At 46.2% G+C, this 23,494-nt stretch overlaps 1 protein-coding gene across 1 annotated transcript in view; it reads right to left on the bottom strand.

The window, feature by feature from the left end:
• LOC135057105 (uncharacterized) overlaps positions 1-23,494 on the bottom strand; it is a 195,607-nt gene that overhangs the window by 97,475 nt on the left and 74,638 nt on the right. The window contains exons 9-14 of the mRNA XM_063963006.1: positions 10,054-10,121; positions 9,368-9,472; positions 9,014-9,160; positions 8,749-8,872; positions 7,556-7,656; positions 6,973-7,109 (exon numbers count right to left, since the gene is read on the bottom strand). Coding sequence (XP_063819076.1) covers positions 6,973-7,109; positions 7,556-7,656; positions 8,749-8,872; positions 9,014-9,160; positions 9,368-9,472; positions 10,054-10,121 — 682 coding nt within the window. The remainder of the gene's footprint in view (positions 1-6,972; positions 7,110-7,555; positions 7,657-8,748; positions 8,873-9,013; positions 9,161-9,367; positions 9,473-10,053; positions 10,122-23,494) is intronic.

Here is a 23,494-nt window from a genome sequence, read left to right as displayed (position 1 = left end):
CTTATCCAAGAGGGTAGCCCTGCCGTCACAGGATACGGCCACCCTAAAAGATGCTGCGAATAGAAAGCAGGAGGGTACCCTGAAGTCCATTTATACACATTCAGGTACCTTACTAAGGCCGGCAATTGCGTCGGCCTGGGTCTGTAGTGCTGTAGCAGCATGGACGGATACCTTATCTGAGGAACTTGATACCTTAGACAAGGATACTATATTAATGACCCTGGGGCATATAAAAGATGCTGTCCTATATATGAGAGATGCTCAAAGAGACATTAGCCTACTGGGCTCTAGAATAAATGCAATGTCGATTTCTGCCAGAAGGGTCCTGTGGACTCGGCAATGGACAGGCGATGCCGACTCAAAAAGGCACATGGAGGTTTTACCTTACAAGGGTGAGGAATTGTTTAGGGAGGGTCTCTCGGACCTGGTCTCCACAGCTACTGCTGTAAAGTCAAATTTTTTGCCATATGTTCCCTCACAAGCTAAGAAAGCACCATATTACCAAATGCAGTCCTTTCGATCACAAAAAGGCAAGAAAGTCCGAGGTGCGTCCTTTCTTGCCAGAGGCAGGGGCAGAGGAAGGAAGCTGCACAACACAGCTAGTTCCCAGGAACAGAAGTCCTCCCCGGCTTCCACTAAATCCACCGCATGACGCTGGGGCTCCACAGTGCGGAGCTAGGCCCGGTGGAGGCGCGTCTCCGAAATTTCAGCCACAAGTGGGTTCACTCCCAGTTGGATCCCTGGGCAATAGAGATTGTGTCTCAGGGATACAAGCTGGAATTTGAAGCGATGCCCCCTCACCGATACCTCAAATCGGCCCTGCCAGCTTCCCCATTAGAGAGGAAAATAGTGTTAGCTGCAATTCACAAATTGTATCTTCAGCAGGTGGTGGTCAATGTTCCCCTCCTTCAACAAGGGAAGGGTTATTATTCGACCATGTTTGTGGTACCGAAACCGGACGGTTCGGTCAGACCCATATTGAATTTAAAATCTCTGAACATATACCTGAAAAGGTTCAAGTTCAAGATGGAATCGCTCAGAGCGGTCATTGCAAGCCTGGAAGAGGGGGATTTTATGGTGTCTCTGGACATAAAGGATGCGTACCTTCATGTCCCCATTTATCCACCTCATCAGGCGTACCTCAGATTTGTGGTACAGGATTGTCATTACCAATTTCAGACGTTGCCGTTTGGTCTCTCCACGGCACCGAGAATATTTACCAAGGTGATGGCAGAAATGATGGTACTCCTGCGGAAGCAAGGGGTCACAATTATCCCATACTTGGACGATCTCCTCATAAAAGCGATGTCAAGAGAGCAGTTACTAATCAGCGTAGCACGCTCTCTGGAAGTGTTAGGACAGCACGGCTGGATTCTGAATATTCCAAAGTCGCACTTGATTCCTACGACTCGTCTGCCCTTCCTGGGCATGATTCTGGACACAGACCAGAAGAGGGTTTATCTCCCGATGGAGAATGCTCAGGAACTCATGACACTGGTCAGAGACCTATTAAAACAAAAAAAGGTGTCGGTGCATCACTGCACACGAGTCCTGGGAAAGATGGTGGCATCATACGAGGCCATTCCCTTCGACAGGTTCCATGCGAGGACCATTCAATGGGATCTCCTGGACAAATGGTCCGGATCACATCTTCAGATGCACCGGTTAATCACCCTATCCCCCAGGGCCAGGGTGTCTCTCCTGTGGTGGCTGCAGAGTGCTCACCTTCTGGAGGGCCGCAGATTCGGCATTCAGGACTGGGTCCTGGTGACCACGGATGCAAGCCTCCGGGGGTGGGGGGCAATCACACAGGGAAGAAATTTCCAAGGCCTGTGGTCAAGTCAGGAGACTTGCCTTCACATCAACATCCTGGAACTAAGGGCCATATACAACGCCCTACGTCAAGCGGAGTCCCTACTTCGCGACCAACCGTTTCTGATTCAGTCAGACAACATAACCGCAGTGGCTCATGTAAACCGCCAAGGCGGCACAAGGAGCAGAGTGGCGATGGCGGAAGCCACCAGGATTCTTCGCTGGGCGGAGAATCACGTAAGCGCACTGTCAGCAGTGTTCATCCCGGGAGTGGACAACTGGGAAGCAGACTTCCTCAGCAGGCACGACCTCCACCCGGGAGAGTGGGGACTTCATCAAGAAGTCTTCACACAGATTACAAGTCGGTGGGAACTACCACAGATAGACATGATGGCGTCACGCCTCAACAAGAAGCTACAGAGCTATTGCGCCAGGTATAGGGACCCTCAGGCGGTAGCTGTAGATGCCCTGGTGACACCGTGGGTGTTCCAGTCGGTCTATGTATTTCCTCCTCTTCCTCTCATACCCAAGGTACTGAGGATAATAAGAAAAAGAGGAGTAAGAACAATTCTCATTGTTCCAGATTGGCCACGAAGGACTTGGTATCCAGATCTGCAAGAATTGCTCACAGAGGATCCGTGGCCTCTTCCTCTAAGACAGGACCTGTTGCAACAGGGACCCTGTCTCTTCCAAGACTTACCGCGGCTGCGTTTGACGGCATGGCGGTTGAACGCCGGATCCTAGCAGTAAAAGGGTATTCCGAAGGAGGTAATTCCTACGCTGATAAAGGCTAGGAAGGACGTAACAGCTAAACATTATCACCGGATATGGCGAAAATATGTTTCTTGGTGTGAGGCCAGCAATGCTCCTACAGAGGAGTTTCAGCTGGGCCGTTTCCTTCACTTCCTTCAGTCAGGAGTGGATTTGGGCCTGAAGTTAGGCTCAATTAAGGTCCAGATTTCGGCCCTTTCCATTTTCTTTCAAAAGGAGTTGGCTTCTCTGCCAGAAGTTCAGACGTTTGTGAAAGGATTGCTGCATATTCAGCCTCCTTTTGTGCCTCCAGTGGCACCTTGGGATCTTAACGTGGTGTTGAGTTTCCTGAAATCACACTGGTTTGAACCACTTAAAACAGTGGAGTTGAAATATCTCACGTGGAAGGTGGTCATGCTATTAGCCTTGGCTTCGGCTAAGCGCGTGTCAGAATTAGCGGCTTTGTCTCATAAAAGCCCATATCTGGTTTTCCATATGGATAGAGCGGAATTGAGGACATGTCCACAATTTCTGCCAAAAGTGGTCTCATCCTTTCATATGAACCAACCTATTGTGGTGCCTATGGCTACTCGTGACTTGGAGGATTCCGAGTTACTTGATGTAGTCAGGGCTTTAAAAGTTTATGTAGCCAGAACGGCTAGAGTCAGGAAAACGGAGTCACTGTTTATCCTGTATGCATCCAACAAGCTTGGTGCTCCTGCTTCAAAGCAAACTATTGCTCGCTGGATCTGTAACACGATTCAGCAGGCTCATTTTGTGGCTGGATTGCCGCAGCCAAAATCAGTGAAAGCCCATTCCACTAGGAAGGTGGGCTCTTCTTGGGCGGCTGCCCGAGGGGTCTCGGCATTACAGCTATGCCGAGCTGCTACTTGGTCAGGTTCAAATACGTTTGCAAAGTTCTATAAGTTTGATACCCTGGCTGAGGAGGACCTATCGTTTGCTCAATCGGTGCTGCAGAGTCATCCGCACTCTCCCGCCTGTTTGGGAGCTTTGGTATAATCCCCATGGTCCTTACGGAGTCCCCAGCATCCACTAGGACGTTAGAGAAAATAAGATTTTACTTACCGGTAAATCTATTTCTCGTAGTCCGTAGTGGATGCTGGGCGCCCGTCCCAAGTGCAGACTTTTTCTGCAATGCTTGTATATAGTTATTGCTTAAATAAGGGTTATGTTATAGTTGCATCAGGGTTTATCTGATGCTCTGTTATTGTTCATACTGTTAACTGGGTAAAGTTATCACGAGTTATACGGTGTGATTGGTGTGGCTGGTATGAGTCTTACCCTGGATTCCCAAAATCCTTTCCTTGTACTGTCAGCTCTTCCGGGCACAGTTTCTTTAACTGAGGTCTGGAGGAGGGACATAGAGGGAGGAGCCAGAGCACACCAGAATCCAAATTCTTTCTTAAAGTGCCCATGTCTCCTGCGGAGCCCGTCTATTCCCCATGGTCCTTACGGAGTCCCCAGTATCCACTACGGACTACGAGAAATAGATTTACCGGTAAGTAAAATCTTATTTATTTTCACAGCACCCTTAGGCCTAAACTTTCTTATTGAGAAATTTAGAAAGAAACATTACATTAAGTAGATTGCATTTATATGTCATCCTTAGGGTCAGTTGTGTGGTGAGGGACAAGATTTGCTTCTGTTTGGCCACATATTTTATGACTGGCAGCCACCAGCACTGGTTTTGCCTATTATATTGACCATGAATAATTTGAATTGGTCCTGGACCACCAACCCAGGGCACCCCTGCAAGTGTCCCGAGGCACCCAGGGAGCCACGGCACACAATTTGGGAACCTCTGGGTTAGGCACTAGGGAGAAGGGTTGGGTACTGGGGGGAGGTTTATGTTTAGGCACTAGTGAGAAGAAAAGGGTTAGGCACTAGGTGGAGGGATAGTGTTAGCCACCAGGGGGAGCGTAAGGGTTAGGCACTAGTGGGTGGGTTAGGTACTGGGGGAAGGGTTAGGCTTAGGCACCAGGGGGAGGGAAAAGGTTAGGTACTGGGGGGAGGGTTAGGCTTAGGCACCAGGGGAAGGGTTAGGCACTAGGTGGAGGGATAGTGTTAGGCACCAGGGGGAGGGTAAGGGTTAGGCACTAGGGTTAGGTACTGGGGGAGGGTAAGGACTAGGCACTAGGGGGAGGAATGTTAGGCACTGGGGAGGGGTAAAGGTTAGGATGCAGTAGGGGACAGTTAGGGTTAGACTGGGAGGGGTAAAGGTTAGGCACTAGGGGGAGGGTAAGGGTTAGGTACTAGGGGGAGGGTTAGGCACTAGGGGAAGTGTAGGCACTAGGGAGAGGGTAAGGGTTAGGCACTATGGGGAGGGTAAAGTTTAGGCACTAATGGGATGGTTAGGTTTAGGCACTAGGAGGAGGGTAAGGGTTAGGCACTAGGGGGAGGGTAAGGGTTAGGCACTAGGGGGAGGGATAGTGTTAGACACCAGGGGGAGGGTAAGGGTTAGGCACTTGTGGGAGGGTTAGGAACCAGGGGGAGGGTAAGGGTTAGACACTAGGGTTAGATACTGGGGGGAGGGTTAGGCTTAGGCACTGGAGGGGAGGGTAAGGGTTAGGCATTAAGGGGAGGGATGTTAGGCACTGGGGAGGGGTAAGGGTTAGGCTGCAGGAGGGGACAGTTAGGGTTAGGCTGTGGGAAGGGTAAAGGTTAGGCACTGGGGGAGGGTAAGGTACTAGGGGTGTACAGGTTAGGTACTAGAGGGATGCTTAGGCACTAATGGAAGGGTTAGGTTTAGGCACTATGGGGATGGTTAGGTTTAGGCACTAGGAGGAGGGATAGTGTTAGGCACCAGGGGGAGGGTAAGGGTTGGGCACTAGTGGAAGGGATAATGTTAGGCACTGGGGAAGAGTAAGGGTTAGGATGTAGGAGGGGACAGTTAGGGTTGGGCAGTGGTAGCGGTGGGTTAGGGTTAAAATACCAAAATCCATAGGGATTTTGAATGTCAGCAATATCTCCACTTCTATAAACCTGCACTTTAGTAAAATACTCCCCAGAGTCTGGTTCTGAAGTACATTAGCTCTTTAGATCAGACCGCATCTTCACACAGCTACATGCCTATTAAATATACTTCTGGCATTTAAAGCTTCCACCTAAAAGCTGTACATTGTATCCAGTCTCCCTGGTGTGTAGATAGAGCAGCCAGCAGGGGATGTGGGCTAACGTGGGGCAGTAATAGGGGGATTTGTGCATCACATAAGAAAAGTGACAATTTAAACAATATACTTCAAGTAGTTTTCTATATACCTCATTTCAGTACATGAACTTACAGAGTACACAGTGTGCAGCCACATCAGAATGGAGACAGCCTCTGGCGCTCTAGTTTCCAGGCTGCACTTTCAGCTGACATGACATTCTGAGCATATTACAGATGTGTCCTCATACAGCGTTGTTACAGTTGTGCCAAACAGCCACTCTTGGCACGCCAGGCCCCCTGTTTGACTCCACTAGCATCGGTCATTATTTTTGCCAAAATGCATCTTAGAAGCAATGCGACACTTGTACATCTGTGTGCGACATTTTTCCATGCAGAGTTCTGCTGTGCTCCATATACAGACTCAGCCACACACATATATACAAGTGTAGCATATCAAATTAATCAGTACAGACTCCTGGTGCGTCCTAGTCACATTGCTTTGTGACTTTGATGCAGTTTTTGGGAAAAAGACACCTGTCACTAACGGACTTGTTATATAACTCCCGCCAGACATCTCCCGCTGTGTGGCAAAATGAGGCTCCGTATCCAGTCTTTACTGCCCTGCACCCCAAAATATTCAAGAATTATCCCTAGATCATATCAAGGTAACTGGTAATGGGTAATATGTACAGTGTGCGGGTATCTCAAGTACCAACAAGGGCTGCTCACGAGAAGCCACCACCTGGAACAATGAGTATGTGACTGTTCTGTAATAAGTGTGTTTTACTTAGGTCCGTTATGATACATACCGGCAGAAGGGATGCCTGCTGTAAGTATACCGACAATGGCATCCCGTCTGCCGGAACACCTTGTGGGTTCACTGAACTTGCCACACCACAGGTTCTATTCACACTCAGTTGATGCCGTGGACACACCAACCGAGTGGGCGGCTATCGGTATGCCAGCGGTCAGTCTCGTGAACGCTTGGATCCCGACCACCAGCATTTTTACTATCTTCTGCCTTATTATCAGTCACATACGTCTCTTCTTCTCCCTCTATATCTTCTGCCTTCATATCAGTCACATACGTCTCTTCTTCCTCTATATCTTCTGCCTTATTATCAGTCACATACGTCTCTTCTTCTCCCTCTGTATCTTCTGCCTTCATATCAGTCACATACGTCTCTTCTGCCTTCATATCAGTCACATACGTCTCTTCTGCCTTCATATCAGTCACATACGTCTCTTCTGCCTTCATATCAGTCACATACATCTCTTCTTCTCCCTCTAAATCTTTTGCCTTCAAATCAGTCACATACGTCTCTTCTTCTCCCTCTATAACTTCTGCCTTCATATCAGTCACATACGTCTCTTCTGCCTTCATATCAGTCACATACATCTCTTCTTCTCCCTCTATATCTTTTGCCTTCAAATCAGTCACATACGTCTCTTCTTCTCCCTCTATAACTTCTGCCTTCATATCAGTCACATACGTCTCTTCTTCTCCCTCTATATCTTCTGCCTTCATATCAGTCACATACGTCTCTTCTTCTCCCTTTGTATCTTCTGCCTTCATATCAGTCACATACGTCTCTTTTTCACATACATCTCTTCTGCTCCCTCTATATCTTCTTCCTTCATATCAGTCACATACGTCTCTTCTTCTCCCTCTATATCTTCTGCCTTCATATCAGTCACATACGTCTCTTCTTCTCCCTCTATATCTTCTGCCTTCATATCAGTCACATACGTCTCTTCTTCTCCCTCTGTATCTTCTGCCTTCATATCAGTCACAGAAGTCTCTTCTCCCTCTGTATCTTCTGCCTTCATATCAGTCACAGAAGTCTCTTCTCCCTCTGTATCTTCTGCCTTTATATCAGTTATACAGCTCTCTCTGTATCTCCTGCCTTCATACAGAAGGGCAACTAAAATGGTGCATGGCCTACATCACAAAACATACCCAGAAAGACTAAAAAATCTCAATATGTATAGTTTGGAGCAGAGAAGGTAAAGGGGGGACATGATAGAAACTTTCGAATATATCAAGGGTTTTAACAAAGGGTATGTAACAAAGTCCAGGAGAGAAACATTCTTCAAATGCAGAGAAGTAATAGGACACGAGGACATACACTGACACTGGAGGCTCGGGAAATTTGAGGAAAAATTACTTCACAGAAAGGGTAGTAGACAAGTGAAATAGCCTCCCATCAGAGTTGGTAGAGGCTAAGACAGTAGAGCAATTTAAACATGTATGGGATAGACAGAAGGATATACTTACAAAGAAATAAAGATCAAATAAGGTTTGAGGTAAAAATATAGTATAAAAGGGGCAAACTAGATGGGCCAAGTTGTTCTTATCTGCAGTCAAATTCTAGATTTCTTTGTTTTTATCAGTCTCTCACGTTTCTTCTCCCTCTGTATTTTCTACATTCATATCAGTCACATACATCTCTTCTTCTCCCTCTATATCTTCTGCCTTCATATCAGTCACATACATCTCTTCTTCTCCCTCTATATCTTCTGCCTTCATATCAGTCACATACGTCTCTTCTTCTTCCTCGATATCTTCTGCCTTCATATCAGTCACATACATCTCTTCTTCTCCCCCTGTATCTTCTGCCTTCATATCAGTCACATACATCTCTTCTTCTCCCTCTGTATCTTCTGCCTTCATATCAGTCACATACGTCTCTTCTCCTCTGTATCTTCTACCTTCATATCAGTCACATACCTCTCTTCTCCTCTGTATCTTCTACCTTCATATCAGTCACATACATCTCTTCTTCTCCCTCTATATCTTCTGCCTTCATATCAGTCACATATGTCTCTTCTTCTCCCTCTATATCTTCTGCCTTCATATCAGTCACATATGTCTCTTCTTCTCCCTCTGTATCTTCTGTCTTCATATCAGTCACATATGTCTCTTCTTCTCCTCCTCTGTATCTTCTGCCTTCATATCAGTCACATACGTCTCTTCTTCTCCCTCTATATCTTCTGCCTTCATATCAGTCACATACCTCTCTTCTCCTCTGTTTCTTCTACCTTCATATCAGTCACATACATCTTTACTTCTCCATCTGTATCATCCACCTTCATATCAGTCACATACGTCTTCTTCTCCTCCTCCTCTGTATCTTCTGCCTTCATATCAGTCACATACGTCTCTTCTTCTCACTCTATATCTTCTGCCTTCATATCAGTCACATATGTCTCTTCTTCTCCCTCTGTATCTTCTGCCTTCATATCAGTCACATACATCTCTTCTCCCTCTATATCTTCTGCCTTCATATCAGTCACATACATCTCTTCTTCTCCATCTGTATCTTCTACCTTCATATCAGTCACATACATCTTTTCTTCTCCATCTGTATCATCCGCCTTCATATCAGTCACATACGTCTTCTTCTCCTCCTCCTCTGTATCTTCTGCCTTCATATCAGTCACATACATCTCTTCTTCTCCCTCTATATCTTCTACCTTCATATCAGTCACATATGTCTCTTCTTCTCACTCTATATCTTCTGCCTTCATATCAGTCACATACGTCTCTTCTTCTCCCTCTATATCTTCTGCCTTCATATCAGTCACATACATCTCTTCTTCTCCCTCTGTATCTTCTACCTTCATATCAGTCACATACGTCTCTTCTTCTCCCTCGATATCTTCTGCCTTCATATCAGTCACATACAGCTCTTCTTCTCCCTCTAAATCTTCTACTTTAATCGAAGTCAAATCTTCACCCTAATTAACCCACAAATCAATAACACTTAATATAAAAGAATATTGGTGTGTAAGACATTGGTTAGATATTGATACAGAAAAGGGAGCAGCGAGTGGTGGTAAATGGAACATTTTCGAATTGGTTTGAAGTACTAAGTGGTGTGCCACAAGGGTCTGTACTTGGACCACTATTGTTTAACATTTTCATAAATGATCTAGAAGTAGGTCTAGAGAGTGCAGTGTCAATTTTTGCAGACAATATAAATTTGTGTAAGGTTATAAATTCAGAGGGGGATGCTAAGTCTCTACAGAATGACTTATTTAAATTGGAATCATGGGCAGCAAAATGGAGAACGCGGTTCAATATAGACAAATGTAAGGTAATGCAGTTTGGTAGCAAGAACAAAAATGCGACCTACATACTAAATGGGGAGAAACTAGGGGATTCTGTACTGGAAAAAGATTTAGGTGTTCACATAGATAACAAACTTAGCAGTAGTACCAAAGTAGGAATGCAGCAAAAAGGCAAACAAGGTATTAGCATGCATAAAGCAGGGAATTGATGCAAGGGAAGAGTGTTATACTCCCATTATATAAATCACAAGTGAGGCCACATCTCGAATATTGCACACAACTATGGTCAACTTACTACAAAAAGGATATCCTGGAACTAGAAAAGGTTCAGAGAAGGGTGACCATATTGATTAAGGGGATGGAGGTGCTAGAATACGAGGAAAGGCTTGATAGGCTAGGCATGTTTACACTTGAAAAAAGGAGATTAAGAGGGGACATGATTAAAATTAACAAATATATAAGGGGACAATACACAGAGCTAGCGAGGAATTTGTTTTTGGTAAGATCATCACAAAGGACACATGGTCACCCGCTTAGGTTAGTGGAGATTTTGCACAGAGACAGAAAGGTTTCTTCACAGAAAGGACAATACATATTTGGATTTCCCTGCCTGAAAGAGTAGTAATGGCTGATTCGGTCATTACTTTTAAGAAAGGTCTAGGTACATTCCTAATGGATACGGATATACAGGGATATGGTGGGTAAATCATGTACTACAATAATAAAATAAAATAAAATATAATAAAAGGGAAAAAAAGGAGTACTTGACATAATGGCTAGACATTCTCCATAGTTAAAATTAGTCTTAAAAATAGTGCAGTGTAGGAGATCACTAACAGGTTGAACTCGATGGACAGTTTGTCTTTTTTCAACCTCAGATACTATGTTACACACAGCTGCTCTACAGATTATATAGTGAGTCACATTGTGATTTTGGATTTTAAGGTCTCTGTTTTGTTTTACTGATACTATTTAAAGTTCTCCTAAAAGATATTGGTTTCAACTCAAACAATATGACCCCTCTTACCTTACAAATATCCGCCCTCCTTCTCAGAGCTGGCAATCTTAGGCATTCCCCCTACTGGCACTAGGATCCAGACCATAAAAAGATCCCTACTTCTACCAGCCATAGCATGTATATATACAGCAATGGGTACTCTCTACCCTCCTCTCCTGGTCGTGTTCAAAAATTGGTTTGCATCTTTAAAATGTGCTGGCTGGAAGCCTCCCTACAGAGCAAATGATGGAGACGTTCTGTTACATTTGGGAAAGATATAATGACACCTTCCAAAGATATATAAAACAACAAATATGTCACAGCTTCAAATTGACACTTTGGTATGAAACTAGCGGCTATATGTAATAGCCTGTGAGTTTGGTCAGTGTTTCCCTAGATACACACAATAACGGCTGAGCACCAATGACATACACTCACTCACAGATCCTTTACCATCATTTTATTACAAGAAACAGCTTTACATATTCATTATAATAACAGATCTTCAGTGACTGATCACAGCTATCAGCAGGTAACAGGGTATCGGAGACACATAACATCGGGGGCTCTTATGTAACGGGATGACATCACAGCATCTGGGGTACAGGATGTGCCTACACTGCAGGGTCATATGGAGAGACAGCCGTGATGCTGTCATACAGAACATGTGACTGCTCCTCTGATGTAATGTGCAGGTAGTCTCACTGTGACGCTGTGTCTGTATTACATGTACACCGGTAACAGAGACGGCTGGATTAGGTGTTATACACAGCTATTACTCTGGTGCAGGTTACTCAGTGACGCTGCGTCTGTATTACATGTACACCGGTAGCAGAGACGGCTGGATTAGGTGTTTTACACAGCTATTACTCTGGAGTAGGTTAATCAGTGACGCTGTGTCTGTATTACATGTACACCGGTAGCAGAGACGGCTGCATTAGATATTATACACAGCTATTACTCTGGAGCAGGTTACTCAGTGATGCTGCGTCTGTATTACATGTACACCGGTAGCAGAGACGGCTGGATTAGGTGTTATACACAGCTATTACTCTGGTGCAGGTTACTCAGTGATGCTGCGTCTATATTACATGTACACCGGTAGCAGAGACGGCTGGATTAGGTGTTATACACAGCTATTACTCTGGTGCAGGTTACTCAGTGACGCTGCATCTGTATTACATGTACACCGGTAGCAGAGACGGCTGGATTAGATGTTATACACAGCTATTACTCTGATACAGGTTACTCAGTGACGCTGCGTCTGTATCACATGTACACCGGTAGCAGAGACAGCTGGATTAGGTGTTATACACAGCTATTACTCTGGTGCAGGTTACTCAGTGACGCTGCGTCTGTATTACATGTACACCGGTAGCAGAGACGGCTGGATTAGGTGTTATACACAGCTATTACTCTGGTGCAGGTTACTCAGTGATGCTGCGTCTCTATTACATGTACACCGGTAGCAGAGACGGCTGGATTAGGTGTTATACACAGCTATTACTCTGGTGCAGGTTACGCAGTGACGCTGCGTCTGTATTACATGTACACCGGTAGCAGAGACAGCTGGATTAGGTGTTATACACAGCTATTACTCTGGTGCAGGTTACTCAGTGACACTGCGTCTGTATTACATGTACACCGGTAACAGAGACGGCTGGATTAGGTGTTATACACAGCTATTACTCTGGTGCAGGTTACTCAGTGACGCTGCGTCTGTATTACATGTACGCCGGTAGCAGAGACGGCTGGATAAGGTGTTATACACAGCTATTACTCTGGTGCAGGTTACTCAGTGACGCTGCGTCTGTATTACATGTACGCCGGTAGCAGAGGCGGCTGGATTAGGTGTTATACACAGCTATTACTCTGGTGCAGGTTACTCAGTGATGCTGAGTCTGTATTACATGTACACCGGTAGCAGAGACAGCTGGATTAGGTGTTATACACAGCTATTACTCTGGTGCAGGTTACTCAGTGACGCTGAGTCTGTATTACATGTACACCGGTAGCAGAGACGGCTGGATTAGGTGTTATACACAGCTATTACTCTGGTGCTGGTTACTCAGTGACACTGCGTCTGTATTACATGTACACCGGTAGCAGAGACGGCTGGATAAGGTGTTATACACAGCTATTACTCTGGAGCAGGTTACTCAGTGACACTGCGTCTGTATTACATGTACACCGGTAGCAGAGGCGGCTGGATTAGGTGTTATACACAGCTATTACTCTGGAGCAGGTTACTCAGTGATGCTGCGTCTGTATTACATGTACACCGGTAGCAGAGACGGCTGGATTAGGTGTTATACACAGCTATTACTCTGGTGCAGGTTACTCAGTGACACTGCGTCTGTATTACATGTACACCGGTAGCAGAGACGGATGGATTAGGTGTTATACACAGCTATTACTCTGGTGCAGGTTACTCAGTGACGCTGCGTCTGTATTACATGTACAACGGTAGCAGAGACGGCTGTATTAGGTGCTATACACAGCTATTACTCTGGTGCAGGTTACTCAGTGATGCTGCGTCTGTATTACATGTACACCGGTAGCAGAGACGGATGGATTAGGTGTTATACACAGCTATTACTCTGGTGCAGGTTACTCAGTGACACTGCGTCTGTATTACATGTACACCGGTAGCAGAGACGGCTGGATTAGGTGTTATACACAGCTATTACTCTGGTGCAGGTTACTCAGTGATGCTGCGTCTGTATTACATGTACACCGGTAGCAGAGACGGCTGGATAAGGTGTTATACACAGCTATTACTCTGTTGCAGGTTACTCAGTGATGCTGCATCTGTATTACATGTACACCGGTAGCAGAGACGGCTGGATTAGGTGTTATACACAGCTATTACTCTGTTGCAGGTTACTCAGTGATGCTGCATCTGTATTACATGTACACCGGTAGCAGAGACGGCTGTATTGTTATACACAGCTATTACTCTGGTGCAGATAACTCAGTGATGCTACGTCTGTATTACATGTACACCGGTAGCAGAGACGGCTGGATTAGGTATTATACTCAGCTATTACTCTGGCGCAGGGTACTCAGTGACGCTGCGTCTGTATTACATGTACACCGGTAGCAGACACTGCTGGATTAGATATTATACACAGCTATTACTCTGGCGCAGGTTACTCAGTGGCGCTAAGTCTGTATTACATGTACACCGGTAGCAGAGACGGCTGGATTAGGTGTTATACACAGCTATTACTCTGGTGCAGGTTACTCAGTGACGCTACGTCTGTATTACATGTACACCGGTAGCAGAGACGGCTGGATTAGGTGTTATACACAGCTATTACTCTGGTGCAGGTTACTCAGTGACGCTACGTCTGTATTACATGTACACCGGTAGCAGAGACGGCTGGATTAGGTGTTATACACAGCTATTACTCTGGTGCAGGTTACTCAGTGACGCTACGTCTGTATTACATGTACACCGGTAGCAGAGACGGCTGGATTAGGTGTTATACACATCTATTACTCTGGTGCAGGTTACTCAGTGATGCTGCATCTGTATTACATGTACACCGGTAGCAGAGACGGCTGGATTAGGTGTTATACACAGCTATTACTCTGGCGCAGGTTACTCAGTGGCGCTATGTCTGTATTACATGTACACCGGTAGCAGAGACGGCTGGATTAGGTGTTATACACAGCTATTACTCTGGTGCAGGTTACTCAGTGATGCTGCGTCTGTATTACATGTACACCGGTAGCAGAGACGGCTGGATTAGGTGTTATACACAGCTATTACTCTGGTGCAGGTTACTCAGTGGCGCTATGTCTGTATTACATGTACACCGGTAGCAGAGATGGCTGGATTAGGTGTTATACACAGCTATTACTCTGGTGCAGGTTACTCAGTGGCGCTATGTCTGTATTACATGTACACCGGTAGCAGAGACGGCTGGATTAGGTGTTATACACAGCTATTACTCTGGTGCAGGTTACTCAGTGATGCTGCGTCTGTATTACATGCACACCGGTAGCAGAGACGGCTGGATTAGGTGCTATACACAGCTATTATTCTGGTGCAGGTTACTCAGTGACGCTGCGTCTGTATTACATGTACACCGGTAGCAGAGACGGCTGGATTAGGTGTTATACACAGCTATTACTCTGGCGCAGGGTACTCAGTGACGCTGCGTCTGTATTGCATGTACACCGGTAGCAGAGACGGCTGGATTAGGTGTTATACACAGCTATTACTCTGGTGCAGGTTACTCAGTGATGCTGCGTCTGTATTACATGTACACCGGTAGCAGAGACGGTTGGATTAGATATTATACACAGCTATTTTCTGGTGCAGGTTACTCAGTGACGCTGCGTCTGTATTACATGTACACCGGTAGCAGAGATGGCTGGATTAGGTGTTATACACAGCTATTACTCTGGTGCAGGTTACTCAGTGACGCTGCGTCTGTATTACATGTACACCGGTAGCAGAGACGGCTGAATTAGGTGTTATACACAGCTATTACTCTGGTGCAGGTTACTCAGTGACGCTGCATCTGTATTACATGTACACCGGTAGCAGAGACGGCTGGATTAGGTGTTATACACAGCTATTACTCTGGAGCAGGTTACTCAGTGACACTGCGTCTGTATTACATGTACACCGGTAGCAGAGACGGCTGGATTAGGTGTTATACACAGCTATTACTCTGGTGCAGGTTACTCAGTGACGCTGCGTCTGTATTACATGTACACCGGTAGCAGAGACGGCTGGATTAGGTGTTATACACAGCTATTACTCTGGTGCAGGTTACTCAGTGACGCTGCGTCTGTATTACATGTACACCGGTAGCAGAGATGGCTGGATTAGGTGTTATACACAGCTATTACTCTGGTGCAGGTTACTCAGTGACGCTGCGTCTGTATTACATGTACACCGGTAGTAGAGATGGCTGGATTAGGTGTCATACACAGCTATTACTCTGGTGCAGGTTACTCAGTGACGCTGCGTCTGTATTACATGTACACCGGTAGCAGAGACGGCTGGATTAGGTGTTATACACAGCTAATATTCTGGTGCAGGTTACTCAGTGACGCTACGTCTGTATTACATGTACACCGGTAGCAGAGACGGCTGGATTAGGTGTTATACACAGCTATTACTCTGGTGCAGGTTACTCAGTGATGCTGCGTCTGTATTACATGTACACCGGTAGCAGACACTGCTGGATTAGGTGTTATACACAGCTATTACTCTGGTGCAGGTTACTCGGTGATGCTGCGTCTGTTTTACATGTACACCGGTAGCAGAGACGGCTGGATTAGGTGTTATACACAGCTATTACTCTGGTGCAGGTTACTCAGTGACGCTACGTCTGTATTACATGTACACCGGTAGCAGAGACGGCTGGATTAGGTGTTATACACAGCTATTACTCTGGTGCAGGTTACTCAGTGATGCTGCGTCTGTATTACATGTACACCGGTAGCAGACACTGCTGGATTAGGTGTTATACACAGCTATTATTCTGGTGCAGGTTACTCAGTGACGCTACGTCTGTATTACATGTACACCGGTAGCAGAGACGGCTGGATTAGGTGTTATACACAGCTATTACTCTGGCGCAGGTTACTCAGTGGCGCTATGTCTGTATTACATGTACACCGGTAGCAGAGACGGCTGGATTAGGTGTTATACACAGCTATTACTCTGGCGCAGGTTACTCAGTGGCGCTATGTCTGTATTACATGTACACCGGTAGCAGAGACGGCTGGATTAGGTGTTATACACAGCTATTATTCTGGTGCAGGTTACTCAGTGACGCTGCGTCTGTATTACATGTACACCGGTAGCAGAGACGGCTGGATTAGGTGTTATACACAGCTATTACTCTGGCGCAGGTTACTCAGTGGCGCTATGTCTGTATTACATGTACACCGGTAGCAGAGACGGCTGGATTAGGTGTTATACACAGCTATTACTCTGGTGCAGGTTACTCAGTGACGCTGCATCTGTATTACATGTACACCGGTAGCAGAGACGGCTGGATTAGGTGTTATACACAGCTATTACTCTGGAGCAGGTTACTCAGTGACACTGCGTCTGTATTACATGTACACCGGTAGCAGAGACGGCTGGATTAGGTGTTATACACAGCTATTACTCTGGTGCAGGTTACTCAGTGACGCTGCGTCTGTATTACATGTACACCGGTAGCAGAGACGGCTGGATTAGGTGTTATACACAGCTATTACTCTGGTGCAGGTTACTCAGTGACGCTGCGTCTGTATTACATGTACACCGGTAGTAGAGATGGCTGGATTAGGTGTCATACACAGCTATTACTCTGGTGCAGGTTACTCAGTGACGCTGCGTCTGTATTACATGTACACCGGTAGCAGAGACGGCTGGATTAGGTGTTATACACAGCTAATATTCTGGTGCAGGTTACTCAGTGACACTGCGTCTGTATTACATGTACACCGGTAGCAGAGACGGCTGGATTAGGTGTTATACACAGCTATTACTCTGGTGCAGGTTACTCGGTGATGCTGCGTCTGTTTTACATGTACACCGGTAGCAGAGACAGCTGGATTAGGTGTTATACACAGCTATTACTCTGGTGCAGGTTACTCAGTGACACTGCGTCTGTATTACATGTACACCGGTAGCAGAGACTGCTGGATTAGGTGTCATACACAGCTATTACTCTGGTGAAGGTTACTCAGTGATGCTGCGTCTGTATTACATGTACACCGGTAGCAGACACTGCTGGATTAGGTGTTATACACAGCTATTATTCTGGTGCAGGTTACTCAGTGACACTGCGTCTGTATTACATGTACACCGGTAGCAGACACTGCTGGATTAGGTGTTATACACAGCTATTACTCTGTTGCAGGTTACTCAGTGATGCTGCATCTGTATTACATGTACACCGGTAGCAGAGACAGCTGTATTGTTATACACAGCTATTACTCTGGTGCAGATAACTCAGTGATGCTGCGTCTGTATTACATGTACACCGGTAGCAGAGACGGCTGGATTAGGTATTATACTCAGCTATTACTCTGGCGCAGGTTACTCAGTGACGCTGCGTCTGTATTACATGTACACCGGTAGCAGAGACGGCTGGATTAGGTGTTATACACAGCTATTACTCTGGTGCAGGTTACTCAGTGACACTGCGTCTGTATTACATGTACACCGGTAGCAGAGACGGCTGGATTAGGTGTTATACACAGCTGTTACTCTGGTGCAGGTTACTCAGTGACGCTGCGTCTATAGTACATGTACACCGGTAGCAGAGATGGCTGGATTAGGTGTTATACACAGCTATTACTCTGGTGCAGGTTACTCAGTGATGCTGCGTCTGTATTACATGTACACCGGTAGCAGAGACGGCTGGATTAGGTGTTATACACAGCTATTACTCTGGTGCAGGTTACTCAGTGACACTGCGTCTGTATTACATGTACACCGGTAGCAGAGACGGCTGGATTAGGTGTTATACACAGCTGTTACTCTGGTGCAGGTTACTCAGTGACGCTGCGTCTATAGTACATGTACACCGGTAGCAGAGATGGCTGGATTAGGTGTTATACACAGCTATTACTCTGGTGCAGGTTACTCAGTGATGCTGCGTCTGTATTACATGTACACCGGTAGCAGAGACGGCTGGATTAGGTGTTATACACAGCTATTACTCTGGTGCAGGTTACTCAGCGACGCTGCATCTATATTACATGTACACCGGTAGCAGACACTGCTGGATTAGATATTATACACAGCTATTACTCTGGAGCAGGTTACTCAGTGATGCTGCATCTGTATTACATGTACACCAGTAGCAGAGATGGCTGGATTAGGTGTTATACACAGCTATTACTCTGGTGCAGGTTACTCAGTGATGCTGCGTCTGTATTACATGTACACCGGTAGCAGAGACGGCTGGATTAGGTGTTATACACAGCTATTACTCTGGCGCAGGTTACTCAGTGACGCTGCGTCTGTATTACATGTACACCGGTAGCAGAGACGGCTGGATTAGGTGTTATACTCAGCTATTACTCTGGTGCAGGTTACTCAGTGATGCTGCGTCTATATTACATGTACACCGGTAGCAGAGACGGCTGGATTAGGTGTTATACACAGCTATTACTCTGGTGCAGGTTACTCAGTGACGCTGCATCTGTATTACATGTACACCGGTAGCAGAGACGGCTGGATTAGGTGTTATACACAGCTATTTCTCTGGTGCAGGTTACTCAGTGACGCTGCGTCTGTATTACATGTACACCGGTAACAGAGACGGCTGGATTAGGTGTTATACACAGCTATTACTCTGGTGCAGGTTACTCAGTGATGCTGCGTCTGTATTACATGTACACCGGTAGCAGAGATAGCTGGATTAGGTGTTATACACAGCTATTACTCTGGCGCAGGTTACTCAGTGACGCTGCATCTGTATTACATGTACACCGGTAGCAGAGGCTGGCTGGATTAGGTGTTATACACAGCTATTACTCTGGTGCAGGTTACTCAGTGATGCTGCGTCTGTATTACATGTACACCGGTAGCAGAGACGGCTGGATTAGGTGTTATACACAGCTATTACTCTGGCGCAGGTTACTCAGTGGCGCTAAGTCTGTATTACATGTACACCGGTAGCAGAGACGGCTGGATTAGGTGTTATACACAGCTATTACTCTGGTGCAGGTTACTCAGTGACGCTGCGTCTGTATTACATGTACACCGGTAACAGAGACGGCTGGATTAGGTGTTATACACAGCTATTACTCTGGTGCAGGTTACTCAGTGATGCTGCGTCTGTATTACATGTACACCGGTAGCAGAGATAGCTGGATTAGGTGTTATACACAGCTATTACTCTGGCGCAGGTTACTCAGTGACGCTGCATCTGTATTACATGTACACCGGTAGCAGAGGCTGGCTGGATTAGGTGTTATACACAGCTATTACTCTGGTGCAGGTTACTCAGTGATGCTGCGTCTGTATTACATGTACACCGGTAGCAGAGACGGCTGGATTAGGTGTTATACACAGCTATTACTCTGGCGCAGGTTACTCAGTGGCGCTAAGTCTGTATTACATGTACACCGGTAGCAGAGACGGCTGGATTAGGTGTTATACACAGCTATTATTCTGGTGCAGGTTACTCAGTGACGCTGCGTCTGTATTACATGTACCCCGGTAGCAGAGACGGCTGGATTAGGTGTTATACACAGCTATTACTCTGGCGCAGGGTACTCAGTGACGCTGCGTCTGTATTGCATGTACACCGGTAGCAGAGACGGCTGGATTAGGTGTTATACACAGCTATTACTCTGGTGCAGGTTACTCAGTGATGCTGCATCTGTATTACATGTACACCGGTAGCAGAGATGGCTGGATTAGGTGTTATACACAGCTATTACTCTGGTGCAGGTTACTCAGTGACGCTGCGTCTGTATTACATGTACACCGGTAGCAGAGACGGCTGGATTAGGTGTTATGCACAGCTATTACTCTGGTGCAGGTTACTCAGTGATGCTGCGTCTGTATTACATGTACACCGGTAGCAGACACTGCTGGATTAGATATTATACACAGCTATTACTCTGGTGCAGGTTACTCAGTGATGCTGCGTCTGTATTACATGTACACCGGTAGCAGAGACGGCTGGATTAGGTGTTATACACAGCTATTACTCTGGTGCAGGTTACTCAGTGACGCTGCATCTGTATTACATGTACACCGGTAGCAGAGACGGCTGGATTAGGTGTTATACACAGCTATTTTTCTGGTGCAGGTTACTCAGTGACACTGCGTCTGTATTACATGTACACCGGTAGCAGAGACGGCTGGATTAGGTGTTATACACAGCTATTACTCTGGTGCAGGTTACTCAGTGACGCTGCGTCTGTATTACATGTACACCGGTAGCAGAGACGGCTGGATTAGGTGTCATACACAGCTATTACTCTGGTGCAGGTTACTCAGTGACGCTGCGTCTGTATTACATGTACACCGGTAGCAGAGACGGCTGGATTAGGTGTTATACACAACTATTATTCTGGTGCAGGTTACTCAGTGACACTGCGTCTGTATTACATGTACACCGGTAGCAGAGATGGCTGGATTAGGTGTTATACACAGCTATTACTCTGGTGCAGGTTACTCAGGTATGCTGCGTCTGTATTACATGTACACCGGTAGCAGAGACGGCTGGATTAGGTGTTATACACAGCTATTACTCTGGTGCAGGTTACTCAGTGATGCTGCGTCTGTATTACATGTACACCGGTAGCAGAGACAGCTGGATTAGGTGTTATACACAGCTATTACTCTGGTGCAGGTTACTCAGTGACACTGCGTCTGTATTACATGTACACCGGTAGCAGAGACTGCTGGATTAGGTGTCATACACAGCTATTACTCTGGTGCAGGTTACTCAGTGATGCTGCGTCTGTATTACATGTACACCGGTAGCAGACACTGCTGGATTAGGTGTTATACACAGCTATTATTCTGGAGCAGGTTACTCAGTGACGCTGCGTCTGTATTACATGTACACCGGTAGCAGAGACTGCTGGATTAGGTGTCATACACAGCTATTACTCTGGCGCAGGTTACTCAGTGATGCTGCGTCTGTATTACATGTACACCGGTAGCAGACACTGCTGGATTAGGTGTTATACACAGCTATTACTCTGGCGCAGGTTACTCAGTGATGCTGCGTCTGTATTACATGTACACCGGTAGCAGAGACGGCTGGATTAGGTGTTATACACAGCGATTACTCTGGCACAGATTACTCAGTGACGCTGCGTCTGTATTACATGTACACCGGTAGCAGAGAAGGCTGGATTAGGTGTTATACACAGCTATTACTCTGGTGCAGGTTACTCAGTGATGCTGCGTCTGTATTACATGTACACCGGTAGCAGAGACAGCTGGATTAGGTGTTATACACATCTATTACTCTGGTGCAGGTTACTCAGTGACGCTGCGTCTGTATTACATGTACACCGGTAGCAGAGACGGCTGGATTAGGTGTTATACACAGCTGTTACTCTGGTGCAGGTTACTCAGTGACACTGCGTCTGTATTACATGTACACCGGTAGCAGAGACTGCTGGATTAGGTGTCATACACAGCTATTACTCTGGCGCAGGTTACTCAGTGATGCTGCGTCTGTATTACATGTACACCGGTAGCAGACACTGCTGGATTAGGTGTTATACACAGCTATTATTCTGGTGCAGGTTACTCAGTGACGCTGCGTCTGTATTACATGTACACCGGTAGCAGAGACGGCTGGATTAGGTGTTATACACAGCTATTACTCTGGTGCAGGTTACTCAGTGACGCTGCGTCTGTATTACATGTACACCGGTAGCAGAGACGGCTGAATTAGGTGTTATACACAGCTATTACTCTGGTGCAGGTTACTCAGTGATGCTGCGTCTGTATTACATGTACACCGGTAGCAGAGACGGCTGGATTAGGTGTTATACACAGCTATTACTCTGGTGCAGGTTACTCAGTGATGCTGCGTCTGTATTACATGTACACCGGTAGCAGAGACGGCTGGATTAGGTGTTATACACAGCTATTACTCTGGCGCAGGTTACTCAGTGGCGCTATGTCTGTATTACATGTACACCGGTAGCAGAGACGGCTGGATTAGGTGTTATACACAGCTATTACTCTGGCGCAGGTTACTCAGTGGCGCTATGTCTGTATTACATGTACACCGGTAGCAGAGACGGCTGGATTAGGTGTTATACACAGCTATTATTCTGGTGCAGGTTACTCAGTGACGCTGCGTCTGTATTACATGTACACCGGTAGCAGAGACGGCTGGATTAGGTGTTATACACAGCTGATATTCTGGTGCAGGTTACTCAGTGACGCTACGTCTGTATTACATGTACACCGGTAGCAGAGACGGCTGGATTAGGTGTTATACACAGCTATTACTCTGGTGCAGGTTACTCAGTGATGCTGCGTCTGTATTACATGTACAGCGGTAGCAGAGACGGCTGGATTAGGTGTTATACACAGCTATTACTCTGGTGCAGGTTACTCAGTGATGCTGCGTCTGTATTACATGTACACCGGTAGCAGACACTGCTGGATTAGGTGTTATACACAGCTATTACTCTGGTGCAGGTTACTCGGTGATGCTGCGTCTGTTTTACATGTACACCGGTAGCAGAGACGGCTGGATTAGGTGTTATACACAGCTATTACTCTGGTGCAGGTTACTCAGTGACGCTACGTCTGTATTACATGTACACCGGTAGCAGAGACGGCTGGATTAGGTGTTATACACAGCTATTACTCTGGTGCAGGTTACTCAGTGATGCTGCGTCTGTATTATATGTACACCGGTAGCAGACACTGCTGGATTAGGTGTTATACACAGCTATTATTCTGGTGCAGGTTACTCAGTGACGCTACGTCTGTATTACATGTACACCGGTAGCAGAGACGGCTGGATTAGGTGTTATACACAGCTATTACTCTGGCGCAGGTTACTCAGTGACGCTGCGTCTGTATTACATGTACACCGGTAGCAGAGACGGCTGGATTAGGTGTTATACACAGCTATTATTCTGGTGCAGGTTACTCAGTGACGCTGCGTCTGTATTACATGTACACCGGTAGCAGAGACGGCTGGATTAGGTGTTATACACAGCTATTA

This window comes from Pseudophryne corroboree, chromosome 3 (assembly GCF_028390025.1).
Source record: "Pseudophryne corroboree isolate aPseCor3 chromosome 3, aPseCor3.hap2, whole genome shotgun sequence".
Taxonomy (NCBI): domain Eukaryota; kingdom Metazoa; phylum Chordata; class Amphibia; order Anura; family Myobatrachidae; genus Pseudophryne; species Pseudophryne corroboree.
The sequence above is the reverse complement of the archived record's forward strand: the minus strand, read 5'-3'. Positions and strand labels throughout refer to the sequence as shown.